The sequence below is a fragment of the Lissotriton vulgaris genome, chromosome 9 (assembly GCF_964263255.1).
Source record: "Lissotriton vulgaris chromosome 9, aLisVul1.2, whole genome shotgun sequence".
NCBI classification, from domain to species: domain Eukaryota; kingdom Metazoa; phylum Chordata; class Amphibia; order Caudata; family Salamandridae; genus Lissotriton; species Lissotriton vulgaris.
Genome location: NC_141697.1, coordinates 564,011,267 through 564,028,344, shown reverse-complemented (window position 1 = coordinate 564,028,344; position 17,078 = coordinate 564,011,267). Strand labels below are relative to the sequence as shown.

Below are 17,078 nucleotides of genomic sequence, written 5' to 3'. Positions count from 1 at the left end.
TTTGGCCAAGTATGGTCCTGCACCATGGCTAGGTAAAAAACATTACCATTTATAATGCCAACAACTCCAACTACGCAGGGTGCAGTACTATATGTGGCCAAAATGGGTCCTAGGGGGCCTCTTGGCCACATATGGCACTGCACTCTGCAACATGGCTAGGTAAACCAGCATTGGCATAGCCAATAGGTCTCGCCTTTGGGACCTTATAAGTGTTTAGCCATGCAACAGTTAATGTTGTTACACCAAGGATATTGTGCTGCATAACTAAATACTTATAAGGTCCCAAAAGCGAGACCTATTGGCTATGCCAATTTTTTTTATTTTTTTAAAGGCACAGGAGATTAAGTGAATTGACCAGAACTACTGGCTATTTTGCCTATCAAAGACTCGAACCTCATTCCTCCAGTTCCAAAGTCGAAAGCTCTGCCAATGGTGCCACATCACCTGCTGTGACCTAGGGCGGCACAAGTAAGATACATGGGTACATAGTGGAAATAAAGGGCGGCACAAGTAAGATACATGGGTATATAGTGGGAGTGAAGGGCGGCACAAGTTAAAGACGGGCATATAATGACAATGAAAGGTGGCACAAGAGAGGGGCATATAGTGGGAATAAAGGGTGGCACAAGTAAGAGACTGGGGCATATAGTGGGAATGAAGGGTGGCACGAGACAAGCATATAGTGGGAATGAAGGGAAGCACAAGAGATAAGCATATTGTAGGAATGAAGGGAGGCACAAGTAAGATACAGCGGTATATAAAGGGAATGAAGTCTGGAACAAGCACTATGGGGTGGAGTTACTGAGAGGAGGGTGGTAAAGAGAATATAAATGGCAAAGACTGGAAGGAGGGTGGTGGTACTGGAGGACAACTTGATGAGATAAGTGTTGAGCTCGCGTAGATCTAATATCGGACGCCACTTCTCCTTCGTTTTCCGAACCAGGAAGAACCTGGAATAGACCCCTTTCCCCTTCTGGGAATGAGGTACAGGCTCTATTGCCCCCTTGATGAAGAGTTGGTGGGCCTCGAGACAAAGAAGTCCTAGATGTTTGGGTGTAATGGCATCTGGAGCTCTCGTTGGAGGAAGATTTTGAAACTCCAACGTGTCCTCCCTTGATGATGTTCAGGACCCACTGGTCTGATGTTATGACCTTCCAGCTGTTTAGGCAATGGGCAATCCTGCCCCCCACTGGTGTTAACGAGGGTACAGGAACAGTAGAAAGAGCCACATGGCCGCTATTGTCTCTTAGTATTGTCTCTCCTCTGTTGCCCCCGACGTCCTTTCGGCTGCTGGCCACAGAAAGACCCCGACTGACCCTGCCTCTGTGAATATTAGGATTTGTATGACTGGCCAGGTTGGGAGTAGGAAGAGTAGCGTTACTGATTGCCGCCTCTGTAGGATGAGAAACCTCTTCCTCTTGCCTCCCTAAAAGGAACTTTGAGGTATTGTAATGTTCCCAAAGACTTAGCCGTGTCAGTATCTTTCTTTATGCCTTGTAGGGCGTCATCCACGTGTTTACCGAATAACATCTCCCCGTCATAAGGTAGGTCCAGAATCTTGTTCTGTACTTCCTGTCTAAACCACGTGGCTCGCAGCCAACCCTGGCGTCTTAAAATAGCCGAGCCTGCTAGCGCACAGAAGGCCGTAGTTGCTATATCCGTAGCGCAGTCGATTACCTCCGAAGAGGCGCGCTCCCCTTCCATCAAGATTTTCCTGACCTCATCCTTAGACCCATCCTGAAGTTCTTCCACAAACGGGGAGAGGTCACACCACATCTGGCCATCATATCTCCCCAGAATCGCCAGAGCATTAGCCGCCCTAACAAGGAGGCTGGCCATTGTGGAGAATCTTTTTCCAACATTGTCCAGACGCCTGCCCTCAGGTGGTGTCGTTAGCGGCGTGGATGGATTTTTGGATCTACTCTGTGCGGCCTGGGAGATAACCGAGTCCGGTTTTGGTTGACCTGTCAGACACGCAGGGCTGCCCTCCGGCGCCTTATACTTTTTCTCCAGTGTGGGAAGCACTGGGAGGACCGTGGCTGGATTTTGCATAGCCTTTATTCCTTCTGACCAAACATGTTCAATGATGGGGATTGAACGAACTAACTTCCGGAATGGTTCTTTGAAGTCGTACAAAACACAGTCAGATTGAACTGTGGTAATTGGAAGACCAAATCTCTTGGACGCTCATTCCATTAGGTTGTGAAAACCTCCAATATCTGCTGGAGGAGAGGTTGCGGTATCAGGCCCTGTAACATCTGGATCTTGAAGGCCATCCTGATTCCAGTCCATATTCTGATCTTGGTCAGGTTCCCCCTGCTGATCCGCATCTGACGAGGCATCATCATCATCCCGAGGATGTTCTACGGGCTCTTCTGGGTCATGCACCCGTAAGGGCAAAGAGGCGTCCGCCACTGTTTGCGATACTTGAGGCAGAGGTGTGGGAGGACATATTTGTTTAACCTCCTGTTGAGTAGGAAACCGCCTCCGATAGTCCTGCAACATTAATTGCAGGTCAGAGATGACGGCATCGCTACCATCTCCTGTTGAGACCGACGTGGAGATCTCTGTGAATGATCCTGCATGCAAGGCCTCTCTTGCTGGTTATAACAGTCTTGCGGAGCATAGTGGTGTTGCTCCGTCTCACCTTCTTCAGAACTGACCTCCTGTAATTTGACTTGCAAGTCAGAAGGGCTATAAGCTGGCCCATAACTGCTATCATTTTCCTCCTCAGAGTCATCATCAAGTAATAAGGTAGGAGGCAACAGCGTAACCCACCGTTGAGATGTCATTTCTGGTGTTATACGCCTCTTCCTTTGAGAAATGCAGATTTTCCCAGTCGTCGACGACGTCGTCGACTGGATCGTCGTCGACGGTTGAATCTTCGTCGACTGTTTCGTCGACGGAAGCGCCGACGAAGAGACTGTGCTCGTCGTCGAAAGCTGAGTCGTCGAAGGTGAAATGGTTTTCGTCGACGATGGCTGGATCATCGACGAGCTCGTCGTCAGAATCATGGTAGTGGCATCGTCGACGTAGTTCTGGTCGTCGTCATCGCCGTCGGCGCTACCCTCGTCGTCGACGCTGAAAAAGTCAGCTTTGTCGACGACTAACAGGAATCAGGCGTCTTAAACATCGTCGCCGGTGTAGATGCCGTCGTCGTAGCCATCGTCGAGGAGCCCGTCGACGAGGCCAGTTTTAGAGACAAGTCTTTCTTGACAAGAATCGTCGACGTACCTGTGGTTTTCACCGTCAACTAACGCTGTTTCTTGTCAGAAGCAATGCTCTGAGGCGTAGATGAAGGCTTTTTCACCCCTCTTTCTTTCTCTGAAGGTGGCGAAGTCACAGAGACTATCTTCTTAGCCTTTTTTGTAGGTTGCAACTCCTCAGGCTGTCCCTGTCTCTCCTTTTCACCGTGGTGAGGAGATTTTAGGGAAGCAGGCCTATCAGACCTATCAGAGGTCCCAGGCAAGGCCTTCACATGGGGCTCATTAGATGTTGAAGGGGGAGACCTACCCCTCTTCTTTGATCTTCTTGATGACACAGCAGAAGAAGAACCCTCACTGTCCGAAGACAGAACTTCCTTGCGATCCTTTATTTTTTGCAACCAGGTCAGAAGGCGGCCTTCTCTGTCCCTCAAGGTCTTGGTGGAGAAGGTTCTGCAAATCTTGCAGTCAGTGGCCTTGTGGTCCGGGTATAAGCAGTATATGCAGTCCTCGTGTTTGTCTTCAACAAACAACCTCTTTTTTGAGCAAGTAGCACAAGCTCTAAAAAGTGCTTTCTTCTCTTTGTCAGACATGACGAAAAAACAGGCAGAGTTGTAGAAATATACCCAGAAGTGAAGAAAATTGAGCAGAGCTCAATGGAGACTCCCTTGCACAACGTGTGGTAGAAAATCTGAGGCTCTCAGGAAGGTTCTATGGCGTGAGGCTGCTCTGATTGGCTATTGCAAGAATTTGGTCTCTTTTACAAAAAGAGGTGGATAAGCTACAAAATGAGATGAGGCCTAGGCCTATTTTTTCACTTTGTGCTTACTACTATGGTATTTTTTATTTACAGAGGCTCCTCATTCCGACGACGGGGAATGATACAAAGCATGGGAATCTATGAAAGTTCCAATACTGGGGCAACAGATGTTTCTTGTTACCCAACTCAGTGGTACTCGTTTTATCGACCTCAGCTGGATGAAAGGCTGAGTGAACCCGCTGGGATTTGAACCTGTGACCATTAGGTCGAACACAGGCCCCTGCAGTGGAGGCATTAGTCCACTGAACCACCAGACCCGGCTAAATGGGTACAGAGGTGGTATCGACCATCAGTAGGGTGCTACAGGAAGCTGGCCATGTACAGGGAGTGAAGCCAGAGGGGTGGTGGTGTAGCCAGGAAGGTGATCAGCACAGAGAGATGATAGATGCAGAGGGACACAGAAGCAGGGTGATATGGAAAGGGAGGGCCGTATAGACAGAGTGAGGGTGGTACAAGGACAGCACCGTAGAGGTGATAGATATGAGGACACGAAGCAATGCGGTTTGTGGGGATCGGACAGGCAGGAGGGGGCAGTGATCCAGGAAGAAAAGTGGAGGGAAAGCTGGTGCAGATCAGAAAGTCAGGAAGGAAAAAAGTTGGAGAGGCCAAATGGAGAGTAAGGGAAAATGCAGGGGTGGTGCGAGGTGGATGGTAGTTTGTAGTACAGAATTGCTAACTGTAGTGTGGTTAGTAGTGAGTAGTTCAGAAGCGCTGGCTCTGGGAGGGCTAGTAGTGAGTAGTGCTGGAGCGCTGGCTGTTAAGTCTTGTATGGGATTGTGAAGGATTGCAGACAGGGCCGAAGCTTACTTTACAGTGAGTCTCACCTCCGATAGCAGTGATATCAGGGTGACGAAGCAAGGTTGTTTTTGGGTTGGTGGGCCCAGCACTTAAACATGACATTTTACATAGCTGTGGGGCAGTCCTCCGTGCTCTGAAGTAAACCGCATTGTCCGGCCTCGTACACCAGTCACCAACGGGCAGTGGCGTCTGACTGACGAGTCGAGTGCCAGCCAAGCAGACAGTAATGAAATAACCTGCCGAACGTTGAAACGGACAACATCCGTGACCGAAGTCCTACCATTACTCACTCTATCCCCACCTGGGCGTTAGCGGTGACCCTAAGTGCCACGGACCTGTCCCTGCAGTCACCGCCCGGATATAGTATTGCAAACAGTCCGTGGCTACCTCACTGTAATTTAGACACCAGCTAAATCAAGTCAACCTCAAACCCCGCAGCGAGCATAGAATGGCACGTACACTGTAAAACAAGGTCACATGAAAACAGTTGAAATAAGTCTTTCTGGGTGGGGGGAGGGAGTTTTGTTGGGAGGGGGGGGGGAAACTCAGTCAGTGGTAGAGGTAAGCAGAGAGTTTGAGATATACAAATAGAGATGCTATAGAGAGAAGGGTACTTTACTTTCCTAGGGGTCCTGTGGAAGGTGGGGGCTCCAGGCTATTGCTCACTTTGCCCATGTCTTAAAAAGTCTCTGTCCTGCACTGACTAGGCACACACAGAACTATACAGCATCCACTCTAACCTGTGAAATATAAAATTCAGTCTGTTTCGTAACCAATTAAGTAGAACAGAACAGAGCATATTTACTTAAATTACATGTTCCCAATGTCTTTGGAGCAGCTTTAAACAAATTTGTAGATTTACTGTCAGACTTCGCCCCCTTTGACTCCTCCCCTCGTAACTCCACCCCTTCTGCTCCCACCCCTTGACACCCAGTTAATGGGATTCCACTGTGTGTTTTCCCATTTGCAGCACCGCATGCGTGTTTGTGTCAGTTTTGGTTCGAGTTAAAAGATGTGCTTTTTCAGGTCAGTCAGTCAGTGAGGAAGGGGTTTGGGCACTTGAGCCAGGAATGCTCCTGCTTTCCTAACGCGGAAGACGGTATGCAGTGCCAGTGGTTCTTTCATGCAGAGGAAGGAGTGTGCGGGGAATGGAGGTGGGTAAAGCCCTGGGTAAACTTAACTCACCGCCCTCTCTGGAGGGAGAGAGTACTCTGTGGGGGTACCGGTCCAGTGTAAGCTGGCTGCTGCCTCTGCTGCGGTCTCCGTCCTGTCCTAAATCCGGCGCTGTGAGAAGTTGGAGTTTTGAAGTTTCCAGCACAGAACCGGGTTTGTTTTTCGCTTGGGAATTTGGCTACTTTTTTTGTATCATTGCCTCACATTTCCTTCGGAAAGAGTCACATGCCTGTGCAGAAGGAAGAAAATGCAGCAAGATGTCTCGCGGGAGGGAGACACATTTTGTCTCTCCTGAATCAGTTCACCTATTAAGTGGTTCACACCCACGGCAAAACCATTTTTGCATCATTGATTCCACCCCAGAGCCAAGACACCAGCTAAAGACATGTGGGAATTAGGCAGTACCTACGAATTACGGACTTTAATGAGAAACCTAACAAGAAGAAGAAGAAAAAGTGCGGAAAGACAATCGCGGCCGCAAAAGTGAAAGTACATCTACAGCGTTTACCTTACGGGAGCGAGCAGCGGCGGGCACAATAATTGCAAACTGATGGTGCACGATAATTGCAAACAGATGGCACTGTTGCTCTCTCCCGCAAGGGAAACGCCGTACATGCACGAGGGCTCATTGGAAACAGTGCAGAACATACATGAATTTCCACAAAAGCCCGGAGTGATTCCAAGAGGTCACTCCAAAGCAGCGCTTGCGCGTTGCGTAGGCGAGACCTAAAACATTGGCATTTATAATGCCAAAGACTCCAACAAATGCAAGACCAATTGCATTGAAAATGCAATCAGTCTCGCATTTGTTAAAGTTAGAGATGTTGCTATTGAAAATGACTGTTTTTTACGTATGCTTTTTTATACCATTAGCAGTAGTGCTATGCACATATGATATCTCCACTGCAAATAAAAAAAAACTTACAAAAACAATGCTATTTTCAATGCCAACAGCTCTAACTTTAACAAATGCGAGACCTATTGCATTGCGAATGCTTGTTAAATGCGTTCTCGCAGTGCTTGGGCTACTTGCCCCTGTGTCTGTACATTAGCTCATGCTTGTTTGTGCACAAATGCAAAAAAAAAAAAAAGCTGTAAAATTGATGTGTTGTGGAGGGTAAATGTCAGAATTTCTTAATTTTTGTTTGTGTATGTTTTTACAAACCATAAATAAAGTATGAATGCTGCTAGTGCCCGATCACAAGTAAAGAATTATTTTAGGAAATGTTGGTATCCATTAAAAAGACAGTGTCCCTGTTGATACTGATTTCTTCCTTGTGCAATACTTCCCCTGCGCATCCACCTGCTACCCCAGTACCATCCATCCTCCGTCACTCTCCACCACCTGCAGTCCTTTAAGAAAAAATGTGCCCTTTCAATTTTTTTGTTTTAATTTGCTGATCCAAGTGGCAGCCCCTTATCTTGGATTGCTGAGTAAAGAAAATTGAAACAAATGGCACTCGAGTCTGTCCACTGGCACATGCATGCTTTCTAACACTTGCACTAGTGAAAAGACTGGACCAGTGCTTAATTTGAGCCGGTGGTTGCCGATGGGGGCCACCAGCACTCGTTTATGGGGTCCAACACTTATTTTTCCTCCTCATACATTTCCCGGGAGTAAAACAAAGCACCGACCATGGTCTTGTGAGCAGTGCTTTGGGCACTGACCCTCATTATTTGACCGATTAAGCACTGGACTGGACTGCCAGTTGTGGCCACCTCACTGCACTTTTTAATGTATTTTTCATGATAATGCATATCGTCAAGAAAAAGCTGAAAGCTGTAGAGCCTGGCCAAAAGGCATTGGCAAAGCCAATAGGTCCTTCGGCGAAACCAATTTGCTTTGCCGGTGCTTGTTTAAGTTGGAACCATGGTCACTTTTACTGTGCAGGTGTAAGAGAAAGGAGTGCAAAGTTTTTGGCTTTGTCATCCTTTAAGTTTTTCCCTGATCGGTTACATTTATGGATATAACTGATTTAATTTACAACAAAAAAGAAAGTCTGACTCAATATCTGCGTGACCGAAACAGTATTGATGCGTTTGTTAATGAAGGTATGTTATGTTTTTTTCTTCTTGTCAATATTGTTTTAATTGATTGCCGAAATCTTTTTAATGTGTAGTGTAGCCTGTTCTGTTTTAAATGTGACATTGTAAATGTTATTTGAAATAATTAAAATCTCCTATAAATGGCTTACCTTCTTATTCCTTCCGAAGGGAGGGAGGCAGTGGTGCTCAAAGTTCATATTTTGCGATTAATGACCCGTCCCTGCTTCTCCTCTCTAGAAACGGAAGCAGGGGGATCAACGGACGAGTCAGCAGATGGAAAAAGGCCACTGACCGAGGCAGAGCGGGAGGAACAAACTAGAAGGTATTCTGTACTGCGCGATGGTTCAGTGAAAGAACACATTGGGCAGGGTTAATCTAGGGTTTACAGAACTGCTTTCTGGCTTTTGGACTATTGTAATGCATCACCTGTTGATTGTTACGGCTTCCCGCGTCCAATCATGACTTCTACTCTTGCCTAAAAGTCATCTTCTTGGATACGTGGTTTCATTTAGTTTTTATTTTTTTATTTTTTTTTATTAATTCGAAAGTTCTACTTTCTCTTTTTTTTTTTTTTCTTCAGACAATGGATAACCCAGTGAGTTAGTGGTGCAGGGAGTTGAATACTGTTGCATCACAGAAAGACAGCCACACATGGTCTTTACATCCCGCCTATACACGCCACACCAAAACTGCAAAAAAAAAATGTGTAGCATCAGTGGTCATCAGGTGATTAAAGGATAAAGAACTTCTAGTTGAAAACCGTGCTGCAAGATGCTATTTTAATAGTCAAAAGCAAATAATTAATTGATGCAGTGGTCCATAGAACTATCTTTCCGCTGCCCATTGCCTCTTAGTATTAGTGGTAGGGTGTGGGTAACTATAGTCCTGTGTTCCTTTCGTGATTGGTCTGTTTTCTTTAAGTTTTTGGTGTACATGTTCAACAGAACGAGACCAACAAAAAGAAATACATGGGAAACAGAACGAGACCAACAAAAAGAAATACATGGGTGTCGATAGAAAAACAATGACATTTAAATCTCTGAAGCTCTTAGGTAATAGCAAAAATAGGCAGTTATTGTTAATTTGTGTTTAAAGACATTTTAAGGAACATTTTTAACAGTTGATTGCGCTGGGACAAGTCCTCTGCACAGCTTAGAAATGCTCTGCTTTCTATCTGATTATTTTCTGATTAACCCCATTAGCAAGCAAGCTCAACTCAAGTTCATCAAATTCAAAGGAGATGTGTGCACTCTTTATATAATCTGGTTGCAGTATGAGCACCATTATGATTATTGGGTGTGGGAGGGCACTTAAAATGTGTCCTTACTTTGAGTGAAGATGGTTGGTTCCCCTTACCCAGGCTGTGGTGTGGTGGCCATGAATTAGTAGTCTGGGTTTTTTTGTTTTTCTATTTTTTTGTTATAACTTCTAATGTGGGAATAATGCCTGCTCACCCTCCCTACTAAAGTTCCACCCATTTCTGAGGCCAATTGTTTTCATCATGTGTAAGACCTAGGAGGAGGATTTATATGAAATGAGGTTCAGCAGCTACTGGGTCAATAGTGGGGCCTATTTGACGACATCCTTGTTCGCCATAAGACTGTTCATCTCTCCCTGCATGTACTCTTTCCTAAGAAGTCATATGTCTGTGCAGGGTTCTGGCTGACTTGGGTTCAATCTTAACACATAAACTAGTATAAATAGTGGCACCCCTTTGAGTAATTGTTCATACTCGTTTTGACATCCAGTGGACTGTACATACCAGTAGGGCATGAACGTGATGTCAGGAATTGAACCTTTTCCTGAATAATCCCCTCCCTCTAGACTAGGCCTAAATCAGGAATCTTGCTTGGACATTGCTTCTGTGTCATGAGGAGAGCCTCTCTGCCTCCTCGAATAGCTGAATTTCTCCTACCAGCAGGCCTTGCATAGGAACTCAGCTGGCTAAATAATACGTGGATGAATGAAGTCACAACAGATTGACTATAATCTGGAGTGGAGCCACAATGCTCCTACAGCACTGCTGAACACCAGTAAACGAGAATCAAAATCTGCACCATTTGGTAGTAAAGCTGCCATTTCCTTTCTAATATGAGAGTTTTATATTTTGAGCCATTTGAATCTTCGTTAATACCCATATGGTTCTGGAAATGTCAAGGTTTAAGCTCCATACAGCTAGTAACCACTGGGACCCCTCCAGTAAAGGCCTTACAGAAAGTCTGGAAGATTAGTAGTCTGTCTGTCCGTACTCCACTCCAACCTTCTTCTTGTGGAGAGGTAATCCTCAGTCAAAGCCCTAGCTTCTCAATATATGCGCATGAATAAAACCCAAAAGTGTGTGACTTTTAATTCCTGTCTGTCCCAAAAGGAAGAAATGAATCGAACAATCATTGTTTATGCATTCATTGTGGCAATTCATAACCCTTATTGAGGAAGACACGCAAATGTTTCTTTCTTGTCCCTTCCGTGGGTGAAGCGTAGGTGCAACCCTGTAATGTTCCTGTGGTCCATTACAAATGCAACTCAAGGCAACATTGTCCTGCAGTGGCAGCTTCACAGTTGAGTGTAGGATACAAATTGCTAAACCTCAGACATTTTGTCTCTTATCTCATACATGCATTGAATGTGGCTGACCAGACAATGTCATATTTTTCAACCAATAGGATGATGGAGCTCATTGCCCAGAAGCAGAAGGAACGTGAGGAACGGGAGAAGCGAGAACAGATTGAGCAGGAGAAGCAACGACGGAAGCAGGGCCAGGAGCTCTCCATGATCCGGCAGAAGATGCAGGAGGATGAGATGAAAAAGCTAGCAGAGGATCGCCGCCGTGAGAAGATGGAGGAGAAGATGGCAAAGTAAGAAGGCCTTGGTGTGCCTTAGCAGCAGGTGCCGGCATCTCTACCGAACCTCACTCCTGGCCTAGGTTATGTGACGGGCCCATTAACTCTCATCTCTTCCTCTTAGGCAGCGGGTGCGTGAGAAAATTGAACGAGACAAAGCAGAAAGGGCTAAGAAGGTCAGTCTGTGTGGTCAGGGAGCGTATCTCTAAATACCAAGCGGGTATGGAGATGCAATGACTTGGTTATTTGTGCTAACTCGCATAAAATATTTACTTGTTGACAGTTGTCCAGTAGGGGAGTTCCTACAGGTCAGTCGTGCCTGTAAGTCTGGACAGATCCTCGCAAATGCTATATATTTTAAGTTGATAGGTAATATTAAGTACTCTGCTAACTAAATTGTTACTAAACATTTGAAAAATGGGTGGTGCTGTTATCTAACTCAATGCCCATTAGTATATTAATCTTGGAGTAAAGGAATTTGAACTTGTGTGTTGTACACAAAATCGCTTCAGGCAATACATAAACCCAATCTGCTATATTATTGTTTGTGTTCTCCTTTGGCCTTGGGTTTGGGACTCTCAGTAAGTAAAGTCTAGGTTGCCCTAGTTGATCCATCATTTCTTTTCCTTTCAGTTTGGGGGTGCAGGTGTATCACAGGCATCTCCGCCAGCAGAACCTGTCCCTGCGCCACCAGCGCCTTCCTCCCCCACCCTAGAACCACCAGTCAAGAGAGAGTATGACCAGTGCAGGATACAGGTAAGTGTGCCCAGAAGTGGTTGCACTAAAATGCCTGGGGATTCCAGTACTCTAATCTAAATTAGCTGTCGTGCTGCACCTTTTCGACTACTGTGTCCTGGTGGATTCCTACTGTGATAAATACAGGTAAACAAGTGTTTGTTCCATTTATGCTCAAGTTGGTCTATCCAGGCCATTAAACTAATAAAATGGTACCACTTCGACCAGGTTCGCAGCATAAATTGAGCAACATTAGATCTTAATTGTGAAAGCATAAATAAAATGTAAAAAAATACATCTAAACTTTCTCATAACTACACCCTATTCTGGCTAGTGTACAACATTCTGTTACTTTCCCGGAATACTGCATTCCCTTGTGGCTAATCACTTCTGTCCTGTAAACAAAGATACCAGTACAACCAAGCACCATGTGTCATCAAAGTTCTTATTTTTAACCAGCCTGGTATTTCTAAACAGAAGATTGAGATAGCCTGGGCCCAAAATCTTCTTGTATAGTATACTCCAATTCTACATTTTAGGAAAACGTTGAACTTGATAACATAGAGCTATGCAGCACACTTTCCAGCACTGCTATTAAATTAGATTGCTTATGCAATGTAAGGCAAGGGTTTATATGTACACTATAATTATTATGCAAACTATGCATTTCTAAACAAAGTGTCATTTAGAAAGTAAAATGCTGCAGGGTTTTGCAACCCCCTCTTTCTTTAAATGCTGAGTTTTAACATATTTGTAAAGTGCACGCCACACATGGGTATATTGGTGCTGAGAAATAGTAGTTTATTAACCAAATTCAGTGGCACTCATGTTTTTTTTCGACGTCTGCGAGATGAAAGGATAAATGGACTTGTCGCTATTGGTACGTGTAACCATGAGGTCATACAGAAATCGCTGCAGTTGATGCATTAGTCTACTGAGTAGTAGGACTTCAGATTTCTCAACTGACTCTTCCTTCTCATGAGTTATTGACAGAGCGACAAACCCATCTGCACCCTGTCAGAGACTGGAAGCTATGGACTTTGGAAATCATGAGGCTAGCAAAACTGTTAAAGTTGTCTCTAGGCCATACAAAAACAAGCATTTGCAATGCAATCGGTCTTGCCTTTGGGACCTTAAATGTATTTGGCTATGCAGCACATTAACCTGGGTGCTGAAACATCTACTATTCTTTAACATGGACGGAAAATAAGCACCAAACTGCATGACACGCCAGGTATGGGAACACATGGTGAGAAATATTGCCTTGCAGCGGGAAGTGGTATAGTCTAAAGCTCTGTTTTCAATATAAAATCAGGGCCTTCGGTGGTCATATCACTGAAAATGCAAGATTTGAAAAAAATATTATTGTCAACGGGTGCTCCTGTAAGGCAATTTCTCTGGACTGGAAACTAAATAATGCTAAAGAGCTTCTGGTATTTTACTGACCTCTGCTGGTCGTTTTCTTTCAAGAAAGTTAAATAGTGCCAGTTGAACAGAAAAAACGTCCCTAAGCGGAAGCAGCAAAGTCCTAGGACTGATCTCCAGATCCCACAAAGTACATACACATATAAGTGGGAACCAGACAAGTCCTAGGGCTGATCTCCAGATCCCACAAAGTACATTCATAAAAGTATATACTAAAGTATATACAAGAGGTCTCGAATGCTCGACCTAAAAAATGTCGAGATGTGCTTGGTTCTCAGCCTGGAACAGGAGGAGTGCTTTATTTCAGTATGAAGAAGCGTGGAGCTGTTGTGTGGTTCTAGTGTTAAAACAGGGGATCAGCATGGGAACAGCTGGTGTTGCTCTGCAGCAGAAATTAGGTGAATAAGTGGAGCACTTGGTTTATGCTTTTTCCAGTCCCGGAAGTGCGAGGAGCACGTTGTAATGTGTGGCAAGCACCTGATCTCTGTATACATCATCTGCGTTCTGTCGTCTGTGCGCAGGTGCGACTCCTCGATGGCAGTTCTCTCACTCAGACCTTCAGAGCGAAGGAGCAGTTGGCTGCTGTGCGGCTGTACGTGGAGCTTCATCGTCAGGACAGCGCAGACCCGTTTATCCTCCTGACCAGCTTCCCTCGCCGGGTCTTTACAGAGGACGACATGGAGAAGCCCCTTCAGGAACTGGGTAAGAGTGTCCACTAAGTCACATAACCATATGACACCCACTACAAGGACCTAACTAATATATTGCAAGGTACAGATAATGTGTATGTTATCGATAATAGTTAGGTAGTAGATATAAAGGTAAATAAATATGCTTGCTAACACAATATAGTTCAGTGTGATGCACTGGATGCCATCATATTGGCGGTTATCAATATTGACCTTGATGCAGTGCTGTTCTACCCTATCTGCCATGGTCAGCATCATGCTTGTCACGGTTCCTCCCTCTGGGTTTTCGTTCTGTAGGGGTGCTGGGCACCCCTACAGCCATAGACTGCTCTACAAGCCATTCGTCATCAGAGATGTATTCCAGTAGAGAAGCAAGGCTACATTTTGCATACCTTGACTTTGCAGTGCTTGGCTCAGTCGCAGTTGGTGTGAGTACGGCTTAAGAAGTAAAGTTAGAGTGATTTGTTTCTCGCTGGGTTGAAGACACCGCTCACCCAGGAAGCTCTCATCCTTCTCAGCGCCTCTCAGCATCTCCTCGCATTAAAGTAAGACTCACACTATTTTTCCCAGAGTTGCGGGTGGAGCGGTTGGAAGGGACATGCACTAATCCTTGACCAATTGTTAGGACTTTCCTCGCTTTCCTAGTAGTCGGTAGTTACTGGGCACTATCCCAGGTGAGCTCTATTTACCATTCCTGTTCCCTAATGTATTCTATTTGAGTAACCTTTCGGCGCTTAGCAGTCAAGGCTTACTTTTTCAGGTTGTAGTGGTTAGCAACTCGGATACTATATGAAAGTAAATAGCACTCAATGGCATTAATGTCTAGGCAGTGCACATACTTCACAGAAGAATATGCCTTTTAAGTACGAAAATAGAAGAGTTAAAATAAAGCATACAAAAACCTGCAAGGTACTAGCACGTTTTGGGTTCAGCATACTATTGCATACATGAATATCTTTGTGACTCCTTGTGCTTTATTTTTTTCATAGATTCTTCCTCTGAAATAATACAATTTGTGATACAGATGCAAGATACAGTAACTCACACCAAGTCGTTGAAAGTGGCCCCCTATCTCTCACAATAGGTTCTGATGCAGGATTTTTCTCAGAGTTCCAAAAACATGCCAGCAAAGAGTCTATCACCCCCCAAAACTGGATGAGACCCATTCTAAGATAGATGTGGATGATGTAAGATCCTATTGGGCCCAGTCTAAGTTTCTGTTTCAGTAAACTGTACACAGGGAATAGTTGGGACGCTGTAGTGTCCACTTGGGGATCCTAACTGGATCCAAGTATTTGAACATTTTTTTTTAATGTGGGCTACCACCTCTACTCTATCTTCTGTTATGACCTCAGTTTAGGGGTCAGCCTTTCATGAACAGGCGGCCATGGTCAATATTTTCACTGAGACGGGGCACACATATTTCCAAGAGCACCCAATGTACCACAAAGGCTTCACTAGTACTAACTAGGAATTGAACCTGAAAGGTAGAGTCCCATTAGTGTTACTCAAGACAGTTTGTCTGGATTCATAAGGTGTTAGAAAGATAATTATAGTAGTTACTGAATTAGCATGACCACCTCCAACCTATGCAACCAAACGCCACACCAGGTGTGCAATGGTACAAGACCTCTTGGCCTCTCGGAGACTAAACAGAACAGGTGCAGATTGCCTTCCTAGTGCTGAGTGGATTGGTAACTTGCAAGCTCAGCCACCTTATTACTGCAGTTCCACAGTCTAGATTATATCGATATTACACTTGGACGAGCAACTGAAGGCTCAAACTAGGTTGACGTCGATCCTAGCTCAGCTCAAGGTCCTCTTGGACACTTGCACCAAAAACAAGCCTGCAACCCATGCTGTGTCATGCCCCAGACAGAGAAAGAGATGCTAATCTAGCGCCTGAATTGCATTATGTGAAACTAGAAAACTTGTGATCAATCCCGGCTTCCCTTCGTGATCAAATAGTAAAATTCTGTGCAAATATTTTATTTCACTGAGCCCCCTTTTTCTTCGTTATCACGTAAGAGAGCAAATTCATATATGTGAGTTTAGGATGTGCGCTGTACATAAATCTCGTGTTTGATAGAATAGACTATAATGTTTATTCACAGATAATCCGAATCTAGGTCACCTATAGGATGTACGTAACAACTGAGACTTCCTTTACTTCACTCATGACTTAGTCAGGTTAGGGGGTGGTAAACAAACGCTTCATTCATGTTTAAAAATTATCACTTGTATCAATGCCTCTGTGCTGTCATGTAAACTGCTGTACTAAGTTGAAACACTTCTGCATGTTTAGGAAACGCACTTTTTCTAATTTTGAAGAGACTTTATAATAGTTTATATGGTGTTTCTTGTATGATTTACATGACAAACATTTTCAGGGCTCAGCTTGTGTGTGGGCTTTTAAAGCCAAGCAAGACCTTCAGCTAGTCTCTGGATTTGCTTGCTTTGTGAAATTGTTGGCTCACCCACCGCTGATTTTTGTTTTTGACTTCCTTTCACTTCTGGCCAGCTGAGCTGTGATTACTTTTGGCTGTAGTGTGGTTGTCTACTCAGATACTCCGGTCAATTGGGCCTTGTGATTATGATCAGGATAGCTCTACTGCTTCAGGCACAAGTAGACCAGAACCGTTTTTTTAGATGCAGGTAAGGTACGCTGTCTTCTACGCAGGTCCTGCCATTCAAGCGTCAAGCAGGCAGCACACTTAGACCCCGAAAGATCAGACACCAAGCAGAGGTCTGGCTTCTGACAATTTGCTATCTACTGGTGCGCAACCTCCACTGAGAGTCCAAACCGCATAAGACTGTTGCTTTATTGTAGAGGATGAACTTTTTGCCGGATTTGGTGACAATGGAGAAAACGAGAACCAAGAAAGTGTTGTCCTCCAGTTAAGGAACTACAGCAACACATGATAGATGGAATGCTGAGTAAATCAAACATTCACCCCCCAGTCAAGAGATCTGGGTTAAATCCATTGTTCTTTTGCTCACTACGCCACCCCACTTTGGACCCAGCCATATGTAAATTAGTCTTGACCCTGCTCCTCATGGGAACAGTCCAGCCCAACCTGCCGGAAGGTTCTCACTGGACCGCAAACAAGCAACCTGGGACCGGTTTCGGGGTTTCACCCCACGTCAGCCAGGCTAGCTTGAATCTTGTGGCACAGCGAGCGAATGTCCTTTTTATTTTTTAACTCCTTGTTGTGTTTTCGATCGGATTCTTCAGGATTGCAGGGCTCAGGACCTTATGCAGCAAATAGAGGTCCAGAGGGACACCTAGTACTAGGTACTGCACCCTTTCCCTGCTTCGTGGATTTCCTTTTATTGCGTATGCTACTGC

General features: G+C 44.9%; 1 protein-coding gene across 1 annotated transcript in view; it reads left to right on the top strand.

Moving 5' to 3' along the window:
* The window catches only part of UBXN1 (UBX domain protein 1), an 84,495-nt gene that overhangs the window by 29,733 nt on the left and 37,684 nt on the right, over positions 1 to 17,078 (top strand). The window contains exons 5-9 of the mRNA XM_086938096.1: positions 8,278 to 8,362; positions 10,704 to 10,895; positions 11,005 to 11,056; positions 11,514 to 11,636; positions 13,562 to 13,742. Of these exons, the coding sequence (XP_086794222.1) occupies positions 8,278 to 8,362; positions 10,704 to 10,895; positions 11,005 to 11,056; positions 11,514 to 11,636; positions 13,562 to 13,742 (633 nt within the window). The remainder of the gene's footprint in view (positions 1 to 8,277; positions 8,363 to 10,703; positions 10,896 to 11,004; positions 11,057 to 11,513; positions 11,637 to 13,561; positions 13,743 to 17,078) is intronic.